At 44.6% G+C, this 22,879-nt stretch overlaps 1 protein-coding gene across 6 annotated transcripts in view; it reads left to right on the top strand.

Moving 5' to 3' along the window:
• The window catches only part of LOC133345902 (dual specificity calcium/calmodulin-dependent 3',5'-cyclic nucleotide phosphodiesterase 1A-like), a 216,431-nt gene that overhangs the window by 130,785 nt on the left and 62,767 nt on the right, over nt 1-22,879 (top strand). For all 6 annotated transcript variants that reach the window (XM_061557008.1, XM_061557009.1, XM_061557012.1 and 3 more), the window contains 5 exons: nt 6,586-6,699; nt 13,337-13,519; nt 18,769-18,835; nt 21,082-21,198; nt 22,255-22,395. In XM_061557008.1, the coding sequence (XP_061412992.1) occupies nt 6,586-6,699; nt 13,337-13,519; nt 18,769-18,835; nt 21,082-21,198; nt 22,255-22,395 (622 nt within the window). The remainder of the gene's footprint in view (nt 1-6,585; nt 6,700-13,336; nt 13,520-18,768; nt 18,836-21,081; nt 21,199-22,254; nt 22,396-22,879) is intronic.

Below are 22,879 nucleotides of genomic sequence, written 5' to 3'. Positions count from 1 at the left end.
TTTTGTTGCCTCCGAAACGTCGTGATTTTTTATTTTATTTTTATTTTACTTTTATTAATTTTAATTTTTTACCTATGTGACTTTACCGAAAAAAACCTAAGAATATGAATCCTTGCAGTCACGAAAGCTTCGAATCTAGAATTAAGGGTAGGTAATGCCAACCAATGGAAGCAATTGTGGAGAAGGATTGGTCTCGCATTGTATGGACATTGATATCGACTGGAGGCTTCAGTGAAGGCCTTGGCTACCGGAGCAAAGGTGAGATGAGAAGGCAAATCCATGACTGAATAAATCGACTTTGGTCATTACAGACATTGATGGCAAGTATTGTAGTTGATTCAGGACTGAATCCGAAGCCAGAGGAAGGGAGCTGGATATTCGGATGATGTGGTCTCATTTACGGGTAGCCGTGAGAAGTCGGGCAGTGGCATTCTGCACCGTCTGTATTTTAGACGTGAGGAATTTGAGGAGCCTGTAGTGGAGAGAGCTGCAGATGTGGAGTTGAGATGTGACAAAGGCACGGATTGGATGGGGCAATAGAGTATACACCCAGAATGCATTGTAATGACAGATATATAAAGAGGCTCTGTAAAACCTTCCTCCTCCCCCAACACAGCTGACAATAAGCACATAATTCGTAATACAAATTATCTTGTGTTTCGGTCTTTACGACGTCTGATGTGGAATATAAATAAAAACGGTTAGTGTTTGCACGGCAGATAATCTGAGAGAAGCAGCACAGGCAGGCAGACATCTGGGCATCACCATCAATTTTGGATTTGGTGTGACGTATGTCACTGTGCCGTTGACATTCACCGTGGATGGGTATTATTATTGTATTACAGATCAAAATGTCACTTTCTTTGACGAGAATGCACCGTCATTGTGATTTAAGAAAATAGTGCATGATCATAGTTGCCATGCATAAATGACACTTACCCTTGGACTTCACAGCAGATTTATCTTAGCTCTGTCTCAGCAGTCGTTTGACACGAGGCTGTAAGACTTTTTATTTTTAACACACTATAGATGTTAAATACGAGCCTCTTTGAGCAGTTACTGTAATGCAAATTCATAGAGATTATTTCAAACCGTTGCTAACTAAAATTAATATATATAAACAGAAAACAGACACACTCGCTATTTCTTGATCGATCGTTTTGTTTGGGGTCTTTCTTGTCTCTGAATTTTCACATAGGCCCTGGCACAGTGGTTATTTTATGTACACATTTAAAAGATGATGATAATTGTTTCTCTTCCTGCTGCTGCTTTTGTGTTCCATTGAGTATAGTACAAGTTTTTTGCATTCGCAAATGCAACGTGGGGGTTATGTGTTAATCGTTTTTTGCAGTTTTTGTCAAGTGCACTCGATGGAGAATTTTAATGGCGACAGCTTATAAACTGTTATTGCAAACACTTTGAATTCCTGAGAGATACAAGAAAACTTTACGAACTGCTATTCGGTTCCACTTTTATAAGCAGCAGGCTTTGCAATTAACGTGCCTTTGGAGATGTGAAATGTGAAATAAAACATATTGTAAAACATTATTTGACGTAGTGAACCGTTCCATATCCAACCAATGGTTGGCTTTGTGAAGGGTAAGGAAGCAGATATAATTGCACATAATACAGCTAAAAGTTGCAAAACACAATGGCAATGATAAGTTATATCATTACATTCTGTTCAAGTTAATAAAAAGGATAAATAACGTTTTCGTGATTAAATGTTCTCCTTGATTAATATCTATACAGATTAAAGTCTCGATTTAAAGCTTTCGTGACTGCAGGGATTCATCTTCTTGGTTCTTTCGGTAAAGTCACGTAGAAGGGAAGTAATAAAATAATAAAAATAAAACATTATAAAATATTAAAAATAAAACATAATTAAATAATTCTCACGACGGCTGCTTGCGTTGTGGCCGAAACGTCGTGAGAATTATTTTATTTGGTTTTATTTTTATTATTTTATTACTTCCCTTCTACGTGACTTTACCGAAAGAACCAAGAAGATTAAAGTTTGTGATCCCAAACCTTCAAAGTAAACACTGCAAAGGACATTCTTGATTTTTGTCTTAATTGTTTGAATGGCAATGGACTTTGACCACTCTGGACCCAACAAATAAGGCAGAAAGTGCGCTGAAATTGTTACATTTTTAAAACCCTGCATTCATAAATGATGTATTTTTACAGCTGACCTGCTACATTAGTAACCTTGACACCTCTGATGAATTCAATATTTGATGGTGCCTAAATTGATGGAGTTGTATGGGAATACATTTTTTAAAAAGTATACAGTTCTATCGCATAAACCAGTGCACCCTAAAAAACAACTCAACTTTCGATTTAAAGCTTTCGTGACTGCAGGGATTCATCTTCTTACGTGACTTTACCGAAAGAACTAAGAAGAAAACAACTCAACTGCTGTATTTGAAACGTAAACTGTAAGCGTGAGTTCGATGAAACCGCCATGGGATATTTTTAATTGCAAGAAAAACGAAACAAGCAGCTCTTAATTTGTAGGGATATAAACATATGGGCTACGTGTTTCCATCTGTCAGAAAAAAAATAAGTTTTAAGCTTCAGTGAATGATTCTAAAAAAAAAAGTGAAATAACGTTCAGGCACACCACCCTGGAACGTTGGTGACATCACTACACACGATGTACGTATTCCATACAGGGATCTTAAAACAATTGTATTTATTCATTATTCCCCTCAGACTGCCCCAAGCACACAGCTGTAGGTGTTAAATAAGAGCCGCTTGATTTTTTTGGATTACATCTTCCTTTAGCACTGCCTATTGTAGCACGACACATCAGAAAAGGCCAACAACACAAAGACGAGGGATCTGTGCAGTGGAGAACAGCTTCAGGTTGGGTGGCCCTTGGCAATTCTGCCTTGGGGAAATGTAAAGATCGCCCCAACTGCACTCCGCCTTCTCCCCACAACAGCATTTCTGATTATTGCATTATTTAAAAAGGTCATGAGTCCTGGGAAATAAGCAAAGGGGCTGCACTGAAGGGAAGAAAAACAACAGCAACAACAACATAAACACAAGCTATATTCAGAAGGAACCAGGAAATATTTTATTCTGTTGGCGCAACCAGCTGCAAATACAAATACAGTCAGGCCACCTTCTCACAACGTAGTTGTTTAGAAAATGGTTATAAACAAAAGGCGAGGTGTTTTGTTTTACTCCCGCTGAATTGGATTCTTTAAAAAAAACATTTATTTTTAGTTGAAGGTTTTAAGAGTCAATTATCAATTCATGTTAGATTATGTTTCGGCAAAAGTAACTGTCTTTTTAAATGATCAGTTCCTATCTCCAAGTCAAAACGGTCTTGAGGAAGCATCATAGTGCTTGCTGATGTGTTGAGAGATTTATTGAGTTTTCTAGTGTGCTTTCATGGGTAGAGTTCTTGCTTCATGAATTAAAGTCAGGATTCACACAGCTGACCTGCCATGCCTGCATGGAATTCTTGACAGCTTCTCTTGAAGAAGGGTACAAGCATCGTTTATGATTGTACAGAGATGTAGATTCTGCCTCAGCCATCGGAAACCCATTCCATTTGTGACGTTACTTAAATGTGTATTTGAATCAAGCAGGACTAATCAAAGTGTATGATGGCTATGTGATTACCCGTGGGAATTCAGATTTCATTGGCCCAAAAGGAAGGAGAATTCAGGATTTACTACATAAACTGCAATGGTCACCACAACTATCAAACCTTTTTGCACAGGCGGGGATTCATTTTGATATTGGTTTTATGTAAAAAATAAGACACAGTAGTTGGCAATATCGGTGAGATATCAAATGGTGGAATAAACTACATAGGTGAGACTATAAAACTACTCGGTGATTGATTTTTATTAATATCATAACCTCACATTGTTTTCCATGATATTAAAGACCAAAAATACATGAATGCATTACTTTATTTTAGCAGGTCATGTATTTTACACATAAGTGGAACTCCCTAACCCACTGGCCTGCGGATTGGCTGGGAGATGGCAAAACGCCAAGTTCATTCAATCAATTTGTAGCTTTTGAATTTTAGCTCCTCATACATACGTGAGTTTTCTCCGGGCACTCCTGTTTCCTTCAAGATGCCAAACACTCCGTAATGTATTGGCCAAACATCCAAATATAGGACCATCCTAAAAGAGAGTACTACGACTCTGTGAGGCTTTCTTAGATAAACAAAAGTAATCACATTAAATATATGATCGTCAACACGTGTGCATCAATCACGTTATATATGCCACTGTTAAGTTTACTTTGGGGATTCATTTGCATGGTGAGTGTGCATTTATGATTGGTCAATATGTTTGTGAGTGTATAGATAAAATCTACATTAGGTATTTAGGTATTCAAATGTAAGTGTATTTGTACATTCCACAACAACTTTCAGTGCGATGGTTTCCGCTCATTGTTGAACCAGTTGAAATATTGCTTGCTGTCGTCACATTGTTTAACATCCGAGGACCAACACCTCGATTGTTTGTTTTTATTACCTGCAGAGGAAAGGAGGCTCCACCCAATACTGTTAACATTCATCACGATCTAGTCACAAGGTTTTTTTTTTAAACAATTAAATGAGAATATACTTTAATATTGGATATGGTACACACAAATTCATACATATACAGAGTGCTTCAAAATTTGTTTAACACTTATACGGGACTATCGTTTTTAATGGAAAAAGAACACTGTAACATGATAACAAATGTAATGTTAATCGCTTCAAAAAGTCAAAGAGTCTCCACTTGTTCGCCATCATTGTCAACGCGTGCCTGGAATCTTCTCCAGGTGGTCTCCAGAGCCTGGAGGCTCATTTCTTGTGATATTGTTGCAAATTCTCAGAAGTGTTAACATTTGTTTCAAGCACCCTGTATATTGTTCCGATAGTTTATACCTGATGAAAAGGCATTTCTATAATTACTCAAATGTTGGCTTTAAAACTGCTATTTGGATCTCAAAACGTTTTAAAGAATACAAAATTGCTTGGTTTGGAAAAATGCATTTCATATTACATGGGCTGTGTACATTGCAAGTAAATAATAATGTTGAATTATAATTTTTGTATTAAAAGAGTAATTTAAAATGTGCACTGTATCAATATATTCTATACTGTATATGTTCGAAGAATTATACATGGTATAACAATAATGACATGTTTTAGATTGTATGTGCTGCACAATGATAATTCAACTGCAAACGGCACAATCTTTCTGTACTTGCTTTTTTTATGTGATAAGAATTGTGGTTTATTTGAAGCCATGTGAGAATGTTAGGTTATAGCGCTTATATTAATAATGAGAGTATTGACCTGCTCAAGGAAGCAATGGTGTAGTGCTCTCGTCACTACTGGACATCTGTGAAAAGAGCTTTAAAGCTCATCGGATTCCTCCAGTCCAAATAAAAACTCTGATCTACTGGCCCTGAGCCAGCGATGGAAATTCCACATTTTCATGGTGTGGGCCAGTCTGTTTTTCATCAAATAAAAGAGTTCAATGACTGCATTGCACGGCGGCTGTCAACTTGATAAGAAGTGGTGGCCATTTTATTTACCCCAGAGGGATGTTACGCTGAGTTCACCGTTAACCGGCATTTCGTGGTTTAGCAGTCCTGTAATAATACTGTTAAAAAAAACAATTGCTCCACTGCAAAAAAAAACACGTTTTGAAATATGCTAAATTGTGCAAATGTACTTCTGAAACCACTTTAAATACCACAGTTGCACAAGCGATTAAGGTGTAACTCTGGACAATGTGACGTGTTTGTCTTTATAATAAATACACTTTTATTGGTCAATTTTATTTTCAGTAGCGTCACTATCCAGTGCGCAGGTGGTGCTCGTGCATCAGGGCCCATGGGTCAGTGGGGCCTTCATGTGCCGAGCTGCGGAGAGAGGCAGAAATTTAACATGGGGGGGAGGGGGGTCCATAATATTCATTGCACCAGGGCCCATGCCAAAGATGTCACACCACTGATTGTTGTTCCTAGACAGTGGTTACAGCATCGCTAAAAACATGAATGGCACTATAACTTGACAATATAATGATCTAGCAGCTGTATATGAGCACACCCGTCCGGAGCAAGGCCAGATGATGTGTGTACATCTCGAGTGGTACTTTTTCATCAGAAGTTGTCCTTTGACTTCCACCCACCAGCTTAACGTAAAGACGTCTTGCTTCTTATCAGAACTGTACTCATTATACAGAATCAAAATATGTATTTATACTGGAGGAATTTGATGAGCTATGAAGCTCCTTTTCACAGATGTCTAGTAGGGCAGATAATAACGTTACAACAACAAACAGTGCAAAAACACGATAGTAGTGTAAAGTACAAGAAAGGTAAACAAATCACCTACCACACATACAAATACAACTAAACGATCTCCATCCTACCAGGCAAAGACCACTGGGGTATCAACTTATATCACAGAAGCGACCTGGCCACAAATGATAGCTCAACAAAGTGGGCCGTAATTTGGACATTCATAGCACGGAAATAATCGAAATAATCTCAAAGCATATATTCATCTATTTGCTGCGACGCGTGTTCCCCATGGGCCGGCAGGCTGCGATGTCTGGTGAAACAGCTGGAGCGGGGAGAGCTGCCCGTCCTCGACCTCCGGAAGAACCTGGAGTACGCCGCTTCAGTGCTGGAGGCAGTGTACATCGATGAGACCAGGTCAGCTCGGGTGACCCTCAGTCATGGCTCTCTCTGCCCGTATGCTTGTTTGCATGTGTAGTGAGTTCCAGGGAGACTGACGACGGAGTCGAGGCACACTCTTTTATTCAACTCAAGGGCAGTAACAATACTTGAAGGGGTAACGGCCCCTTCACCCGTACTAGATGGGAAAACACCCCTAGCACTATTTCCCCTGTCCTATTCACAGTCCTCCTCTAATAGTGCTATGGGAGGCTATCTGATCCAGCCCTGGTAAAGTACGGATCCCGGCACCCAGCTAACCCGGCCTACTCTTACAAGAGCAGAGGTCCAGAAGCTTTTTGGGGCCGCACCACTGGCTTGCCCTGCTCGGCCCTGACAAGGGCAGCGAGACAGGGGAGTCCCAGGGCCTATTCTGCCAGTCTTCAGACTTCACTGGTAAGCTTCTTCCACACTGGCCCCGAGCTCTCTGGCTCCCTGCCTTTTATAGGAATCCCCTCCGAGGGGTGGAGTTATGGGGGATCACAGCGCGCCCATGGCCGCCCAGGGTTAACGGATGCGGACGTGGATGTAGACACCCGTGTGTGGGTGCAGACACCCTTGTGTTTTCTGTCCGCCCTTCTCCCCGTACTACCTGCGTGTGATTGGATGCCTGTGTCTGTCCAACTGTTATGTGCTTACATGCATGTATGTCTGACCAGATGCATACGTTTGCCTCATTGCATGCCTGTCTCAGGCTGTCCGTTCATTTGCCGTCTTGTCTGTCATCATTATTATTATTACCCTCGTCTCGATATGAATGTCAGGCTGCCAGGCTGCCATCTGCCTTTTGTGTACTGCCTATTTGTTGCAAATTATCCTTGGAGATATGAACCTTATGGCGGGACCCCGGGGTCCCGAATAAACCGAAGTAAAAAAAAAACGTAAATAAATTATTTATTTCTGGCGACTCCGTCCCACCGCGCACATAAACGCCACGACCCACCAGAAATCAATCCTCTCGTTCTTCACCAAGCACCCGTCGTTGCCAAAATTGCCGTAGTCATACACAAAACGTTGAAACTTTGATTGGCGCATCGTGTAGAGCTCGTCGAGAGGAATAGATCGTCGCATCGTTCGCCTTCAACAGACATAAAATGACGTCGCAACGCAGTTCATGCGAGAACCGGGGGCTCATGGGACCCCGGGGTCCCGCCATAAGGTTCATGTGGCTACGGGTCCAGAAGGGATCCTCCCCTTAGTTCGTTATCTGGTAGTGATATCATAATACACAAAACTCTACGCTCAGGACACCGTCCAACATTCTTAGCGGCAGAGAGGAAAAAGCGGAAGACGCCGTTAACATTTCCCAACACTGCCCAGGAGGGACGTGATTTAGATAAGGAATTATATCTCTTGCCCCTTATTGTGCATTTGTCAGCTTAGCTGAATGGGAAACCCTTCTGCCTGCCTAGGTGCCGAGATAACCAATGGCCGTAAACGCAAGCAGCACGACCCTCGGGCATGAGACTCCCTCAGATTGGCCATCCAGTGCGGGGACAATGTAATGTCCATTGCATTCATCTATATATATAAAATCGTTCATGTCTGTCTGTCTGTGTGTGTGTGTGTGTGGACTTTGGCCCATACGCACTTTCATTGGACGGCGGTTGCCCCTGGCAACGGCTAGCCACGCCTTCGCCGCTTTCATTGGACCTGGCAACGGCTAGCCACGCCTTCGCCAAGGGCTGCAGTTTCATTGGACGGCGGTTGCCCCTGCCAACGGCTAGCCACGCCTTCGCCACTTTCATAAGCTCCGTATTTAATTAAATAATAGCCATTACACAGTATTGTTGGAGCGCTAGGGGGGGGGGAAGGAACGCCACCCGTACCCTGCCTCTTCCAAGCCGACAATTTTAGGCGAGGCCGCAGGCTTTGCACGCTACTAGGCCTCGACACCCACCACGCCACTCTGAGGTAAATTCATCAAAGTTTTTCCTACTCTTCACTACACCCCCACCACAATGTGTGCTATTAATATTACTTTTAAACCCAACGCGCCAACAATCGATTACTTTAATGTTCACTGTACAAATACTCATTAAGCTGGGTGAGCGTACTGCCAGTCTATCATGTACACTCTAGCCTGCTTATGAAGCTGAGTGCGTGTACTGGCAGTCTATAATGTGGACTCTTGCCTGGTTATTATAATCGATTCTTTATATGTTCTTTGTACAAACAGTCATTAAGCTGCTTGAGCGACCCCAGTTCGATTCCAACTCACGCCCACCACCGCTGACGGTTATTTGAAACGGACCTGGCCCTCCCCTAGGTCCACTCAGCCTCAAAAGCGTAACTGCTGTCGTGTGTGAACATCGTCACTGGGGAGACAAAGGCGGCGGGGCATCGTGGATCCAAGTCCCGGGCGAAGCCGGGTCATGTGTATGTGTGTTTGTGTTTATGTGTATGTCTGTGTGTCTCTATGTATGTGTGTATGTATGTGTATGTATGTGTTTGTGTGTATGTGTGTGTGTATGTATGTGGGTTTTTTTTTATGTCTTTATGTGTATGTCTGCGTGTCTCTATGTATGTGTGTATGTACGTGTGTGCATGTGTTTGTGTGTATGTATGTGTGTGTCTATGTATGTGTGTGTATGTGTGTGTATGTATGTGTGTTATGTGTCTGTCTGTGTCTGCATGTATGTGTGTGTATTGTGTATGTGTTTGTGTGCATGTATGTGTGTGTTTGTGTGTATGTGTATGTCTGTGTGTATGTGTTTGTGTGTATGTGTGTGTATTTATGTGTGTGTATGTGTTTGTATGTGTTTGTGTGTTTACGCTCGCATTACACAAATGTGTTGCTGGTCTAAGGCGTTCCTCGCACAGCATTGCCGCTTTATTATTTCAGTCGTTTACTGCCTTACGCACCCTGAAAGTCGTGTGTGTCTGCAGCAAGCGCATGTATGTGTACCTATGGACGCGCGCGCGTGTGTTGTGTAGGGGGAACGGTAGTGTAGTGCTTAGCGTGCTGTCTGTGTCTGTGTGTGTGTGTGTCTGTCTGTGTCTGTCTGTGTGTGTCTGCGTGTGTCTGTGTGTGTGTCTGTGTGTGTGCGTGTGTGGTGTGTGGGGAGCGGTAGTGTAGTGCTTAGCGTGCTGTCTGTGTGTCTGTGTGTGTGTGTGTCTGTCTGTGTCTGTCTGTGTGTGTCTGCGTGTGTCTGTGCGTGTGTGGTGTGTGAGGAGCGGTGGGTGTAGTGCTTAACGCTACGCTGCGCTACCAACCCGGCGAACCCAGTTCCATTCCCGCTCACGGCCACCACCGGTGACGATTATTTGAACCTCCCCTAGGTCCACTCAGCCTCAAACGAGTAACTGGTGTGGCGTATTAACATCGGCACTTGGGAGACAAAGGCGGCTGGGCGTGGTAGATCCAAGTCCCGGGCGAAGCCGGGTCATGTGTATGTGTTTATGTGTATGTCTGTGTGTCTGTATGCATGTGTGTATGTATGTGTGTGTATGTGTTTGTGTGTATGTCTGTGTGTGTATGTATGTCGGTTTTGCCGCCGTGGTGGATCCAAGTCCCGGGCGAAGCCGGGTCATGTGTATGTGTTTATGTGTATGTCTGTGTGTCTGTATGCATGTGTGTATGTATGTGTGTGTATGTGTTTGTGTGTGTGTCTGTGTGTGTATGTATGTCGGTTTTGCCGCCGTGGTGGATCCAAGTCCCGGGCGAAGCCGGGTCATGTGTATGTGCGTATGTGTTATGTGTATGTCTGTGTGTCTGTATGCATGTGTGTATGTATGTGTGTGCATGTGTTTGTGTGTATGTATGTGTGTGTGTATGTATGTGGGTTTTTTTGTATGTGTTTATGTGTATGTCTGCGTGCCTGTATGTATGTGTGTATGTACGTCTGTGGATGTGTTTGTGTGTATGTATGTGTGTGTCTATGTATGTGTGTGTATGTGTTTCTGTGTTTGTATGTGTGTGTATGTATGTGTGTTATGTGTCTGTCTGTGTGTCTGCATGTATGTGTGTGTGTATTGTGTATGTGTTTGTGTGTGTTTGTGTGTTTACGCTCGCATTACACAAATGTATAATGCGGGTCTAAGGCGTTCCTTACACAGCATTGCCGCTTTATTATTTCAGGTCGTTTACTGCCGTATGCACCCTGAAAGTCGTGTGTGTCTGCAGCAAGCGCGTGTATGTGTACCTATGGACGCGCGCGCGTGTGTTGTGTAGGGGGAACGGTAGTGTAGTGCTTAGCGTGCTGCCTGTGTCTGTGTGTGTGTGTCTGTGTGTGTGTGTCTGTGTGTGTGTCTGTGTGTGTGTCTGTGTGTGTGCGTGTGTGGTGTGTGGGGAGCGGTAGTGTAGTGGTTAGCGTGCTGTCTGTGTGTGTGTTTCTGTCTGTGTGTGTCTGCGTGTGTCTGTGTGTGTGTCTGTGTGTGTGTCTGTGCGTGTGTGGTGTGTGAGGAGCGGTGGGTGTAGTGCTTAACGCTACGCTGCGCTACCAACCCGGCAAACCCAGTTCGATTCCCGCTCACGGCCACCACCGGTGACGATTATTTGAACCTCCCCTAGGTCGACTCTGCCTCAAACGAGTAACTTAACTACTGTAGCGTATTAACATCGCCACTGGGGAGACAAAGGCGGCCGGCCGTGGTAGATACAAGTCCCGGGCGCAGCCGGGTGGTACAGCTAGTTTACTTCATAAAGATGCACGCTCATGCCTTATAAGACGATAATTCACTTTCATTTCTTGCAACCTTACGTGCCACCATGAACGGTGTGTGGAATGTAATCGTCGTTTCGGCATCCTTACCCTGTTTCCCCCCATTCTCCGAACGCCTTGGAGGTAAGCAAGAAATACTTTGAAGGTTGATGTGCTTGTTTTAATAAGCGGGATTGCCAGTTTGTTCTTAGCATTAAAGATGTTCGGACGACGTTAGTGTAGTGCTAGGACAAAGGGTGAGGTTCCAGGTTAATTAAGTGTTCATGCGCATTAAAATCAAGAGACTCTATTGCAGTCACGCGATAGCACCAAGCATATTCTTTAAGGTCAATTGTTATTTCTCACCATCAATAGGTGAGAACTATTTTTGGTTGACAGCGCTATCTGCTCTGTGCATGACTAATGCTCTACGGCAGTTGGAGTAAATTAAGTCCGCTGCCTGCACCTGCACTTGATTAGACACACTTTCAGTGCGTTTTACAGAGGCAAATGGCACGGGGAGTTTTTGCCTGCTCAAATTGCACACCACAATGAATGCGTTTCTATTTCAAAGCGGTGATACATCAACTCCGAGCTCCCTACAATTAAATTGCACAATACGATGCAAGAATGAGATCATTACCCATGAAAGTACAAAGCTCCAATTTTCAGTTTCACCCACTGTATTGGCATGTGTGATTTGTATATATTTAAACAGTTTTAACCAAAATTTTGTTCGTTTTTATTATAAGATCTTGTTCACAGTCAACGTGACTAATTTTTCATGCGTTGATTTGTTTAATTTCAATATATGGGTGGTGCTGTTAGTTGGACAACTGCACTCAGAAATCAGAAGCCAAAAACACACACCGAAGTTGTCATTGACACTGCTGCAAAGCAGATAGATATATAGTAAACTAACGTTTTGAACAATTACTGCTAACATACTACCTTTGCATGTCTCGCCATTGGTAGAATTCACGAGTTAAATTCTTGGTCAGAAATTGACCCAACGCTTCATCCCTCTAGTATCAATAAAGCAGACACCACTTTGTGGGAGGTTAACATAAGTTATTTTATCGAGACTTGCCCCAGCCACAGGAATGTGTAATTTCCCACAGGAATGAGTTCCACCCCAATGCACGTCCATTTGAGACTGGATATTCTTTTAGTTTGTCATCAGTGAAAATTATAATTGTTAATTTCCCTAAGAAGCTATAAAAATGTATTTTGAGACAATCATTATTAATGTACTTAATATTTTAACCACATTTGTATGGGTAGAGTGGTGGTAAAGTGGTTTTGCGTACTGCGCTGTGAACCTGGTCACCTGAGTTTAATTCCCAGTCATGGATAACACCGGTAGCAAGTGACACGAATCTGATCCTTTCAAAAACCCACAATGACCAACTTGGTGAAGAATTGTTAAAAAGGAAACCCATGACCCGCATGACATAGAGAGGCCATCATCCATTGGTCAATTGAGAATGGTTCTAATGTATTTCAAATACAAATAATATGGCGGGCTGTTACCTACCCTGCCTGGTATACAGGAGGTTGTGGGTTCGATCCCGACCCTGACACCTTTATATTTGGAGTTTGCATGTTCTCTGCGTGGTCGTGTGAATTTTTCTCCGGGTCCCCCAGTTTTTCCCATCACATTTAGAAATATGAATAATTTTTCTTATTTGGCTGCTAAAACAAGCCACATTTTTGAGCTTTCATTTGTGGTCAGGTTGCTTCTAAAAAAATAGCTAAATAGCTCAGTAAGCCTTACCTGGTAAAATAACAAAAAACATCGTTCCATGTCACAGTTCAGTATACGGTACACGGTGAAACAAAAGTGGTACGCACGCAGAAATCATAACGCTTGTTCACAGTTCTAAACCCTCGCTCCACAGCAAGTGTCGATGCCTAATCAGAAGACAGCGAGCGCCACGAGTCAGCTGCTGCCCTTGCTGCTGTGCCCACAGGCGCCTGCTGGACACAGAGGACGAGCTGAGCGACCTGCGCTCGGACACAGTGCCCTCAGAGGTGCGCGACTGGCTCGCCTCCACCTTCACGCGCCAGATGGGCCTCATGCTGAAGCGCTCCGAGGAGAAGCCGCGTTTCCGCAGCATCGTGCACGCGGTGCAGGCCGGCATCTTCGTTGAGAGGTTCGTGGTGCCCACCGAGCCCCCCCCCCGATCCCCCCCCCCCCGATCCCCCCCCCCCCGATCCCCCCCCCCCGATCCCCCCCCCCCGATCCCCCCCCCCGACCCCCCCCCGACCCCCCCCCCGATCCCCCCCCCCCGATCCCCCCCCCGATCCCCCCCCCCGATCCCCCCCCCCGATCCCCCCCCCCGATCCCCCCCCCCCGATCCCCCCCCCCCGATCCCCCCCCCCGATCCCCCCCCCCCCCCGATCCCCCCCCCCCGATCCCCCCCCCCCGATCCCCCCCCCCCGATCCCCCCCCCCCGATCCCCCCCCCCCGATCCCCCCCCCCCGATCCCCCCCCCCCCCGATCCCCCCCCCCCGATCCCCCCCCCCCCCCCCCGATCCCCCCCCCGATCCCCCCCCCCCGATCCCCCCCCCCGATCCCCCCCCCCGATCCCCCCGCCCCCCCCCGATCCCCCCCCCCGATCCCCCCCCCCGATCCCCCCCCCCGATCCCCCCCCCCCGATCCCCCCCCCCGATCCCCCCCCCCCGATCCCCCCCCCCCCGATCCCCCCCCCGATCCCCCCCCGATCCCCCCCCCCCGATCCCCCCCCCCCCCGATCCTCCCCCCCCCCCCCCGATCCCCCCCCCCCCGATCCCCCCCCCCGATCCCCCCCCCCGATCCCCCCCCCCCGATCCCCCCCCCCCCGATCCCCCCCCCCCGATCCCCCCCCCCCGATCCCCCCCCCCCGATCCCCCCCCCCCCGATCCCCCCCCCCCCGATCCCCCCCCCCCCGATCCCCCCCCCCCGATCCCCCCCCCCCCGATCCCCCCCCCCCCCGATCCCCCCCCCCGATCCCCCCCCCCGATCCCCCCCCCCCCGATCCCCCCCCCCGATCCCCCCCCCCCGATCCCCCCCCCCCCGATCCCCCCCCCCCGATCCCCCCCCCCGATCCCCCCCCCCCGATCCCCCCCCCCCCGATCCCCCCCCCCCCGATCCCCCCCCCCCCGATCCCCCCCCCCCGATCCCCCCCCCCCCGATCCCCCCCCCCCCCGATCCCCCCCCCCCCGATCCCCCCCCCCCCCGATCCCCCCCCCCCGATCCCCCCCCCCCGATCCCCCCCCCCGATCCCCCCCCCCCCCCCCCCCCCGATCCCCCCCCCCCCGATCCCCCCCCCCCCGATCCCTTTCTCATCCCGATCCGTCGAGGTCCGGCCCCTGCCTCGGTGCGGCTTCGTCTGCTCTTGCTGCTTTGTCCCCTCCCGTGCCCGCTGCTGGTGTGCGCCGAGATAAATGCTGCCTCTCGAGTGGCTCAAGCCTCCAATGCACCATTTCATACCCAATGCCTCTTTAAATATACATCACGCTGAAAGCGGAGGCTGTTATCGCTCATTACACTTGCACACAAATATCCCCTGGTTTGTTTTTTTTGACACATACACACCGCACATACTTAGATCCCCCCGTACAATATTGTCTTTTCAAGACCGTTGGGCCAAATGCTGTTCGCGAGCGCCTGTTAAGGTCTAAACATGCTCCACGAGGTGGTTGTGTTGCCAGCACGGTACTCGATCACCGTTGAAATTCCCATGACTAATGTTATAACAACAACAACACTTGTTGTTCACCTCCAAGTGCCGGTGACATCACCACAGTGCCTGTGCCAGGCTAGGTGCACTTTGAGGCCATGTGAAGTGTCGAAGGCTCGCTGGTAGGAGGTCACGGGACAGACCCAGGTGCCATGGGTTGACTGACTGACAACTTTCTTCATTTTATCCGCCCGGCGCTCCACTCATTGTTATGAGCATCGCTCCTCCGTCCTCCGTTGTTGTTAGAGGGCGACTGCATCCAACTGCCCAGTAACAGCGTCCTTCACGAGCCTCCCCCATACTGATGTTACACGCATACACTCACACACCACAAGGATAACTACGCGTTATAAATAGATATCATTTACTCTCTTCGATCATTGCGTACTTTACAGTAGGCTGCATAAACACTGACAAAAAATGTGCCAAAGGCACAACGTTTATCATTAACACTGCCCTCTACACGTAATGGAAATTATATTCTAGCTCACATTTTGGTGCAAAGGCTGTCTCTGTTCATCGTCGAAAAAGTCAACCTACTCTATATACGTTTCAATTTTAAGACACTGTTAATAATGGACATTGGTGAATTTTTTTTGTCGTTTAACCTTGAATGTGCTTCGCTAAAGTCATCTGCATCACAGTACTGCAGATTTTCTGCATTCCATGTCCCTGCTTCATACAAATGGTACAGGTCAGTTACCGTGGGGGCAATGATGCATTTACAAGCCCAGCATGAAATAAGACTTCCAAATTCAACACCCGAGTCTTGTGAATGCCCACCCTGTGCAGGTGCAAGTGTGGGATTTTTTTATTTGCAGCTGTCATATACTTGGAATGTACTCTGCCCTTGCGAGGGCGACATAGCTATAATGTCACATGCACACGTATTGATTACGTAATGTTTTTCAGTGACAATGGAAAAGCCTTATTGATTCAAAACTATTGGGTTTTTTAAATTATTCATCGTGGCCAATACACCATGTTTAATTAGAAATAAAACAATAGCAGGCCCTTTAAAAAGAAACATATTTCACATTCAGTCACCCAAAAGGTAGTACTGTCGTTTAGGAAAGCCAATTTCAGATAAGTTAAGTGATAATAAAACATGGAACTTAAATACATTCTTATTCTTGGATTTTATTTCTGCCCCACCCCCCCCCAACATCGGATCAGTAAAACCACAATATCCTTAGACTGAGAGAGAAAACATCATCAAATATCCGTTTGAGTCTCGTTCAGCAAAGGTCTTTCACGCAAATCCATACTTTATTTGGATCAGACCTGATTAATTGCTGTGTTGTATAAGAGAGATTATGATTAATCATCCTTAAGAGCCCATTATTGCAATATAAAACAAGCTGTATGCATCATAATAAACATTTGTTTTCTTTTTTATGTTGACTTTCCAGGGATAAACACTTGATAAACATAGATTTTTACATATTGTGATTCCAGATTAAAATACATAACTTGATGTCGTTAAACTTGACTTTCCTTTTAAAAATTTATTTTCAATAAGTTGCAATGCTTGAACAGATGATGTATTTAATTGGTTTGTCTGAAGGGGTTTAATCATGTTGTTATTGATTTAAGTGTCAAGTTGTCAGATGTTCACAGTATTTCTCCAAGGAACAAACTATATCTTGCGGCATCTGTGCAGACATTTGTTGGTAAAAGTAGCAGTAATGTTGAGCAAATTAAATTGCTGTTGGCAGTTTTATTTTATAGTTCCTTAAAAAATGTACGTCCAAACTTTTCAAGGATTGAGGAAATTCCAATCAAAAGTTGCGCTTTTGAGAAATTATGTCTTTTAACTGTAAGTGTTTAATTCACACAGACAATGTCACAGACAATTCTATTCTTAGCCGCAAATGTAAAATTCTACATTACAAAAACATTTTTAATGACATGTTCTGGACTCCTATCTATTCTGGACTTGTATGTCAATTTCTTTCATTACCAAATGCACTTCAACATACGATGCATGTGTTGGGGGGGGGCAAGGGGAGAATAAATTGAAGAATAAGAATTATGAAACAATTAAAACAATGTTTAAAGATGCCATCTGTCATGCACGCGTATTTCATCAACACAATTTCTAAGTGCCGGCACACCCATTGATTTGCTCACATTATCGCAATGAGCAGCCTCAGCTGCATGTCATATATCAGCAACCAGGCGCACAGAGAGCCCTGTGCTACTCACCACCAAGAGAGAATCGATGGCAAGGCTGATTGACAGAGTCGGCAATGCAGTGAACCCCAGGTGTGCTACGCCACCCCCTCTCCTACCCACCCCGCCCGGGCCACCCCCCAAAACGATGCGTACTGCACTGCGGTGGTCGATGATCTAAGGGCTTCATTGCATCTCCCTTGTGACACTTTTGGGCCATGGAGAGTTGCTTGAGACCCCCTTAAGATTCAAATACTGTGATGATTAAGTGAGGCCCATCTGTGTGCCACGCGACGTATGGTCCTGTAACAGCGCTGTAACTAACAGGGGGCTGGTGAGAGGGGGGAGACTCGAGGGATGCGAGGCCTTGCTGCTGGTCATCGTCTTTTTGGGGGATGGGAACACTTGAAGGAGGTGCACTGTAGCTGCATGGGCTGCTTGCTTGCAAGCTGTCAGACTATTGGCTGCATCGCCCGTAGGGTGAGAGTGCTCTTGTAAGATGTTTGTTTACAATGCACGAGCAGACCACTGTTACTTTATTTGCTTACTCCTGTGCGGAAAAAAATGCTGCTCATGTAGCCAGTTTTATCGGTCTCCACAAATCTTGGATGTGTGAGAAAAAAAGTACTCGTGGTTTTGTAAAGAGTACTGGAGTTGATTACGACCGGTCTGGCTGGAGCCGATACATTTTGTTTGGTGTACTTATGCTGTTGTCGTACGGAACATATATTCATACAGACATTTACATCATGAAAATATATCTTTTATGTGAGAATATTTAGCTTATGTATAGAATATGCTCGAGCGTATATTTTGTTATTGTTTTAGGTGATACATTTTATTTTGTTTGACTTTGACAATATTTTCTGATTGCTTTTCCATATGAGAATTAAAATATAGAGGGTAGATATGTATCTTGTCATTTAGGATTTAGTTCGTGCTTTAACAACATTAACTCAATGCTCAAGGGAGTGGTAATACATGCTCCAAATTCTTGGCAAAGATATGCAAAGCTTTTTTCTTTAACTTAATTTTAAAACACTTAAAGCAATGGGACAGCGAGCCCGTTCCCCATCTATCCCCTGATTTCCATACCCGGTTTGGCTTATGTTGACGGTGTGTATTTGCGTCACAATGTGATGTAACAGGCCCGCAGATTGCCTCAATAAAATTAAATATTAAAAAAAAACACTTAAAGCAGAAAGGCAAAATGCAGTATGGAAATTATGTCTGCATTGTACCCAGATTGGTTGTTACTGGACCAAAGTCGCGACAATTTAAATTTTATGGGGAAAAAAAACATGAACCATGGTGAAATAGAATGTTTTCACAAAGTTCAAACTATTTAAGCATACTCTGTTTATTAGCTGGGGAAAAGTAAAACCACGCTCGTACATCTTGATAATAAAACATTTAACAACTGCACTTTTATCCAACAACATATGAGTCTTGCCTCGATAATGCCAACATATTGGGTGTCTTGTGCTGCTCTTGCCGTGCTGTAGAATGTACAGACGAACATCCAGCATGGTGGGACTCAGCTATCCCCCAGCAGTCATCTCTGTCCTGAAGGTGAGAGCTACAATTTGTCGCCGTGAAAAAAAGAAACCACTCCAAGATCTCCTCTTTCTAACGAATTATTCCAACGCCATTTTTTTTTACTTTGGCAAAAACAACCCGACAGGTCAAAGTATTCTATTACCAATCTACATTTAGGAACCTTTAAACTAAAATATGCGGTACACCTATGACCATATTACCATCATGTGCCTGATCGCATCAGAGACTAAGTAAGGTTTTCAGCCTGGATCGTACTCGGATGGGTGACCACCATGCGCACAAGAGAGGTGTAATCGGCATTGTGGACTGCAGAGGACAGGACACCGATATTCCATCGTCGCTGTGCACTCCTTCGACCTTCACCAACCTGCACGCTCGCCAGCGTGGTGAAGTATGGCCAAATATCCCTCATGGCCCCGCCAGGTGTGGGGGGACAGGAATTGACAACATGTGCCATACATTTACGTGATACAGCATGTGAACTACCACATTGACAGACAATAAATGGCCCATGATGCCACAGGATCTTTTAAACATAATTAAGGCCAAACGACACACGTTCAAATTTGTCACAAAACTGAGTGCCAATTTTAACAATCAAGTCAATGCAGACTATCTCGGTGTTAGAGTTAGAACCTAGTAACCTTTTGGCTATGCAGCCACTGAGTAATATCTTTGTGTGTGATTATTTTGTTCTAAAGTTTCACAAGGAAATTATATATCCACTTATGTAAACGTGTTTCTATGTTGTTCTGCTGAACTTCAATTAATGTTTCCCTGCAAGCAATGTGATATATGTAGTTTAAAAATGTATCCTCTGTATATCCTATTTCCTATTTATACTCCATTTCTTCAATTTATTGTCAATTCATCACTCTGTCAGTCGTAAATGTTGTGTTTTTTCCTAAGTACATGCCATTCACATTTGTATTTACGTTGTTCTGACACGGCCAGTGAGGTGAGAAGGAAAGGAGAGAACTTCATACACGTGAAGAGTCGCAACGTTTTCTACAATAGAGGGAGAAATTACACTAATTATAGTGGAAGTGGATTCTTAGTGTCTCCTTGCATCAGATGCGAGAGCTTTAGGGTTCAAAATTTAATTGGATGGAGTTGCTCAGCTTACACTAATCCTCTTGAATCACTAAAAGATAAAGATCAATCAAATATAGGAACAAACAACACGCATCGATGATGAAGGAGAGCAAATGTACGATAACACTTCGTTTTTGGCAGAATATGCAAAAGAAAGCATAACCTGACTGCGGTTATTTAATTGATGTGTCATTGTGTGTCGTTATCGTTCATCAATTATGTCTGTTAAAATAGGAGAATGCCGTCTGTTAAAACCATCACACCGCAGTTGGTTGGCCTTGTGTATTTCGGGAACTTTGGTGTAAGACATTAATGAAAGTATGTATGTATACGTCCCATTACCCATTGAATGGGAAGAAAATTAAATGATGGGTATATTTCAGTTGTCAATGTAACTGTACCGAGTTGTGTTCGTGGTGACAGTGTTGCCTGAGATGTCATTGAGCTTCACACATAGAGGAGATATTTCTTGAAATTACTGAGGGATTCGACTGGAACCTGAAGTAATTATACATTTTTTTGCTTGAGTGTCAACTGTAATGCCCTGTATTATGAATATGCAAACATCTTTTCTACTAAGGAATAATGTAGTTTAAATGTGTTTCCTAGCATAAATATGCAAGGTCCTGGCATAGATTCCACTGTTTATTGTCATTGAGAATGATGTGTATGTCCATCCCGTACCAGGTTATAATTTGTGTGCATGAAGAATGTGCAGTGGTTGTAATTATATTAGTCAAAGTGCACAGTTACTAATGATTGGAGCACATGACTTAATAATAACAACTTCATGTTTTAAATGTGTTTCTGATAATATACATCACGTTCAATTGAGCTAGCAAAGCAAAAAAAGATGACACAGTACCGTCTTAAAGAGGGTCGTTTATATATGACACATTGATAAATAAGCGTTTATCTATTACATTGAATAATCAGCTGCTGTTCATCCACCATTGGATGACAGCCTGCCCATGCCGTGCCCATTCTTACCTGGTCCTGTGATGCCAGACATCCAAACGACCAGTCAATAAATGTTACAGTAGCTATAAAGAACCCTAACCGCAGGTGGTTGCCAAATAACAACATTTACAGTTTAAAGAATGCATCCGTCATTGGGATCACTGTGTAAGGATGCATTGTGTGCCATGTGTTTTACTTCCCAGGAAGTAGACAAGTGGTCCTTTGATGTGTTTGCACTGCACGAGGCCAGTGGTGAGCACGCCCTCAAGTTCATTGTGTATGAGCTCTTCACCAGATATGACCTCATAGCGCGATTCAAGGTGAGCCAATTCTAAAACAAAACTATAGATTTTTTTTTATACCAGGAAAGGCCCACTGAGATGTATAGAAGCGACCTGGATTATCGAAGTGGCTTATTGGGTGTAAATGTACAGCATCCAAATAATATCAACGTATGTTGATTCTAAATGTGGAGGGGAAACCAGAGGACTCGGATAAAAATCCACATAACCGCAGGGAGAACATGCAAACTCCAAATATACAGGCGTCAGGGTCTAGATGGAACTCACCACCTCCTCTATACCAGGTGAGGCAGGTAACATCTCGCCGCCGTGGCACCCCCAAATTCCAACCAGACCTGCCAGTGATGTCTGAATGAACACCATCAAAGCTGTCCCTTCATTACAATCACTGGCAAAGGTGTATACAAAAGTAACCATATTTTAATTTTAGATCCTATCGGTCTCTTTGTAAATGCCTCGAAGGCCTATATTTTACATGGGAGCGGTGAAAAAGTAAGAGTAAATGTTTCCCAGACAGGGATGAGGCATAATGAACGCGCCAGTGGGGGGAACATCGCTTGAAGCCATACACGTCACAGGGGAAAATGACAACAGTGAGTGATGGTGCAATTCGCGGTGGCGTGACGTGTCACGCTATGCCGAAGCGAGCGGTAACATTTCTCCAAAGGACATCTGAGCCCAGCACATGAATTAAGGACCATATTGATTAATTCATATTCCGGGCCAGAGTGATAAGCATTTAGACAATTAATGCCTGGCAGCTTCAGGTTACGGTAATATGCTCTTCATCTGTATGAATTACATATAATGGCAACATTGCATGATGTATGAAATGTGTCATTTCAGGGTGGCCCTTATATTTCAAAATACGGTTTACGATTGTCTCTTGTTTTTGAATTATGCATGACCTTTAAATTGTAGCCAAATTGAAGGATATGTAGGAGTCGCTACCATGGTATTTATTTTAAATATGGACCACCCTAACGTTTTTATGTTGAACTCCTTTCGCACCGTACGTAGCCAACTGTGCTAATGGGAGGTGCGGAATGTGTATGGAATGTAACTGTTTCACAGATCCCTGTGTCGTCTGTGGTGTCATTTGTGGAAGCTCTGGAGGCTGGATACAGCAAGCACAAGAACCCCTATCACAATTCGGTCCACGCAGCTGACGTCACCCAGACTGTGCACTACCTGATGCTCAAAACGGGCACAATAGTAAGTGTGTTACTCTCGATCATTTACAATTACACTCTCGTCTGGTGTGCTGTGAATGTTAGGGCAACAGCTTTTGCGTTGTTGTAAATACTCAACAATAGACTTCTGTGCTCACATCTTTGCCAAAACCGCACTGACCAGCGTGGTGATGTGTGGTCAAATAACACCCGCAACACGCACGGCATGAGGAAGCCCTCATCCAGCAGTGGATTGGCAGAGGGCTTTACATGTACATGCAGTACTGCATGTACGTACCGTGTATGTTTATGTCAACACAACACAATACATACAAAACATAAACAAAAATGTGAGTAGTCTATGATGATTTGGCTTGTGAACAATGACAACTCCTCATGCCACACAATGATAATTGGTTCTCCCTGAAAAATAAACATCAGGATGCACGTTTATTTTCGAAAATGTAAACCCTGACATTGATGAATAGAATACAGTTCACCTAGTACACTTTATATCATGTTAAAGA

The sequence above is a fragment of the Lethenteron reissneri genome, chromosome 23 (genome assembly GCF_015708825.2).
Source record: "Lethenteron reissneri isolate LAM-NWPU_2019-01 chromosome 23, ASM1570882v1, whole genome shotgun sequence".
Taxonomy (NCBI): domain Eukaryota; kingdom Metazoa; phylum Chordata; class Hyperoartia; order Petromyzontiformes; family Petromyzontidae; genus Lethenteron; species Lethenteron reissneri.
This window is presented reverse-complemented; position numbering and strand designations above follow the sequence as displayed.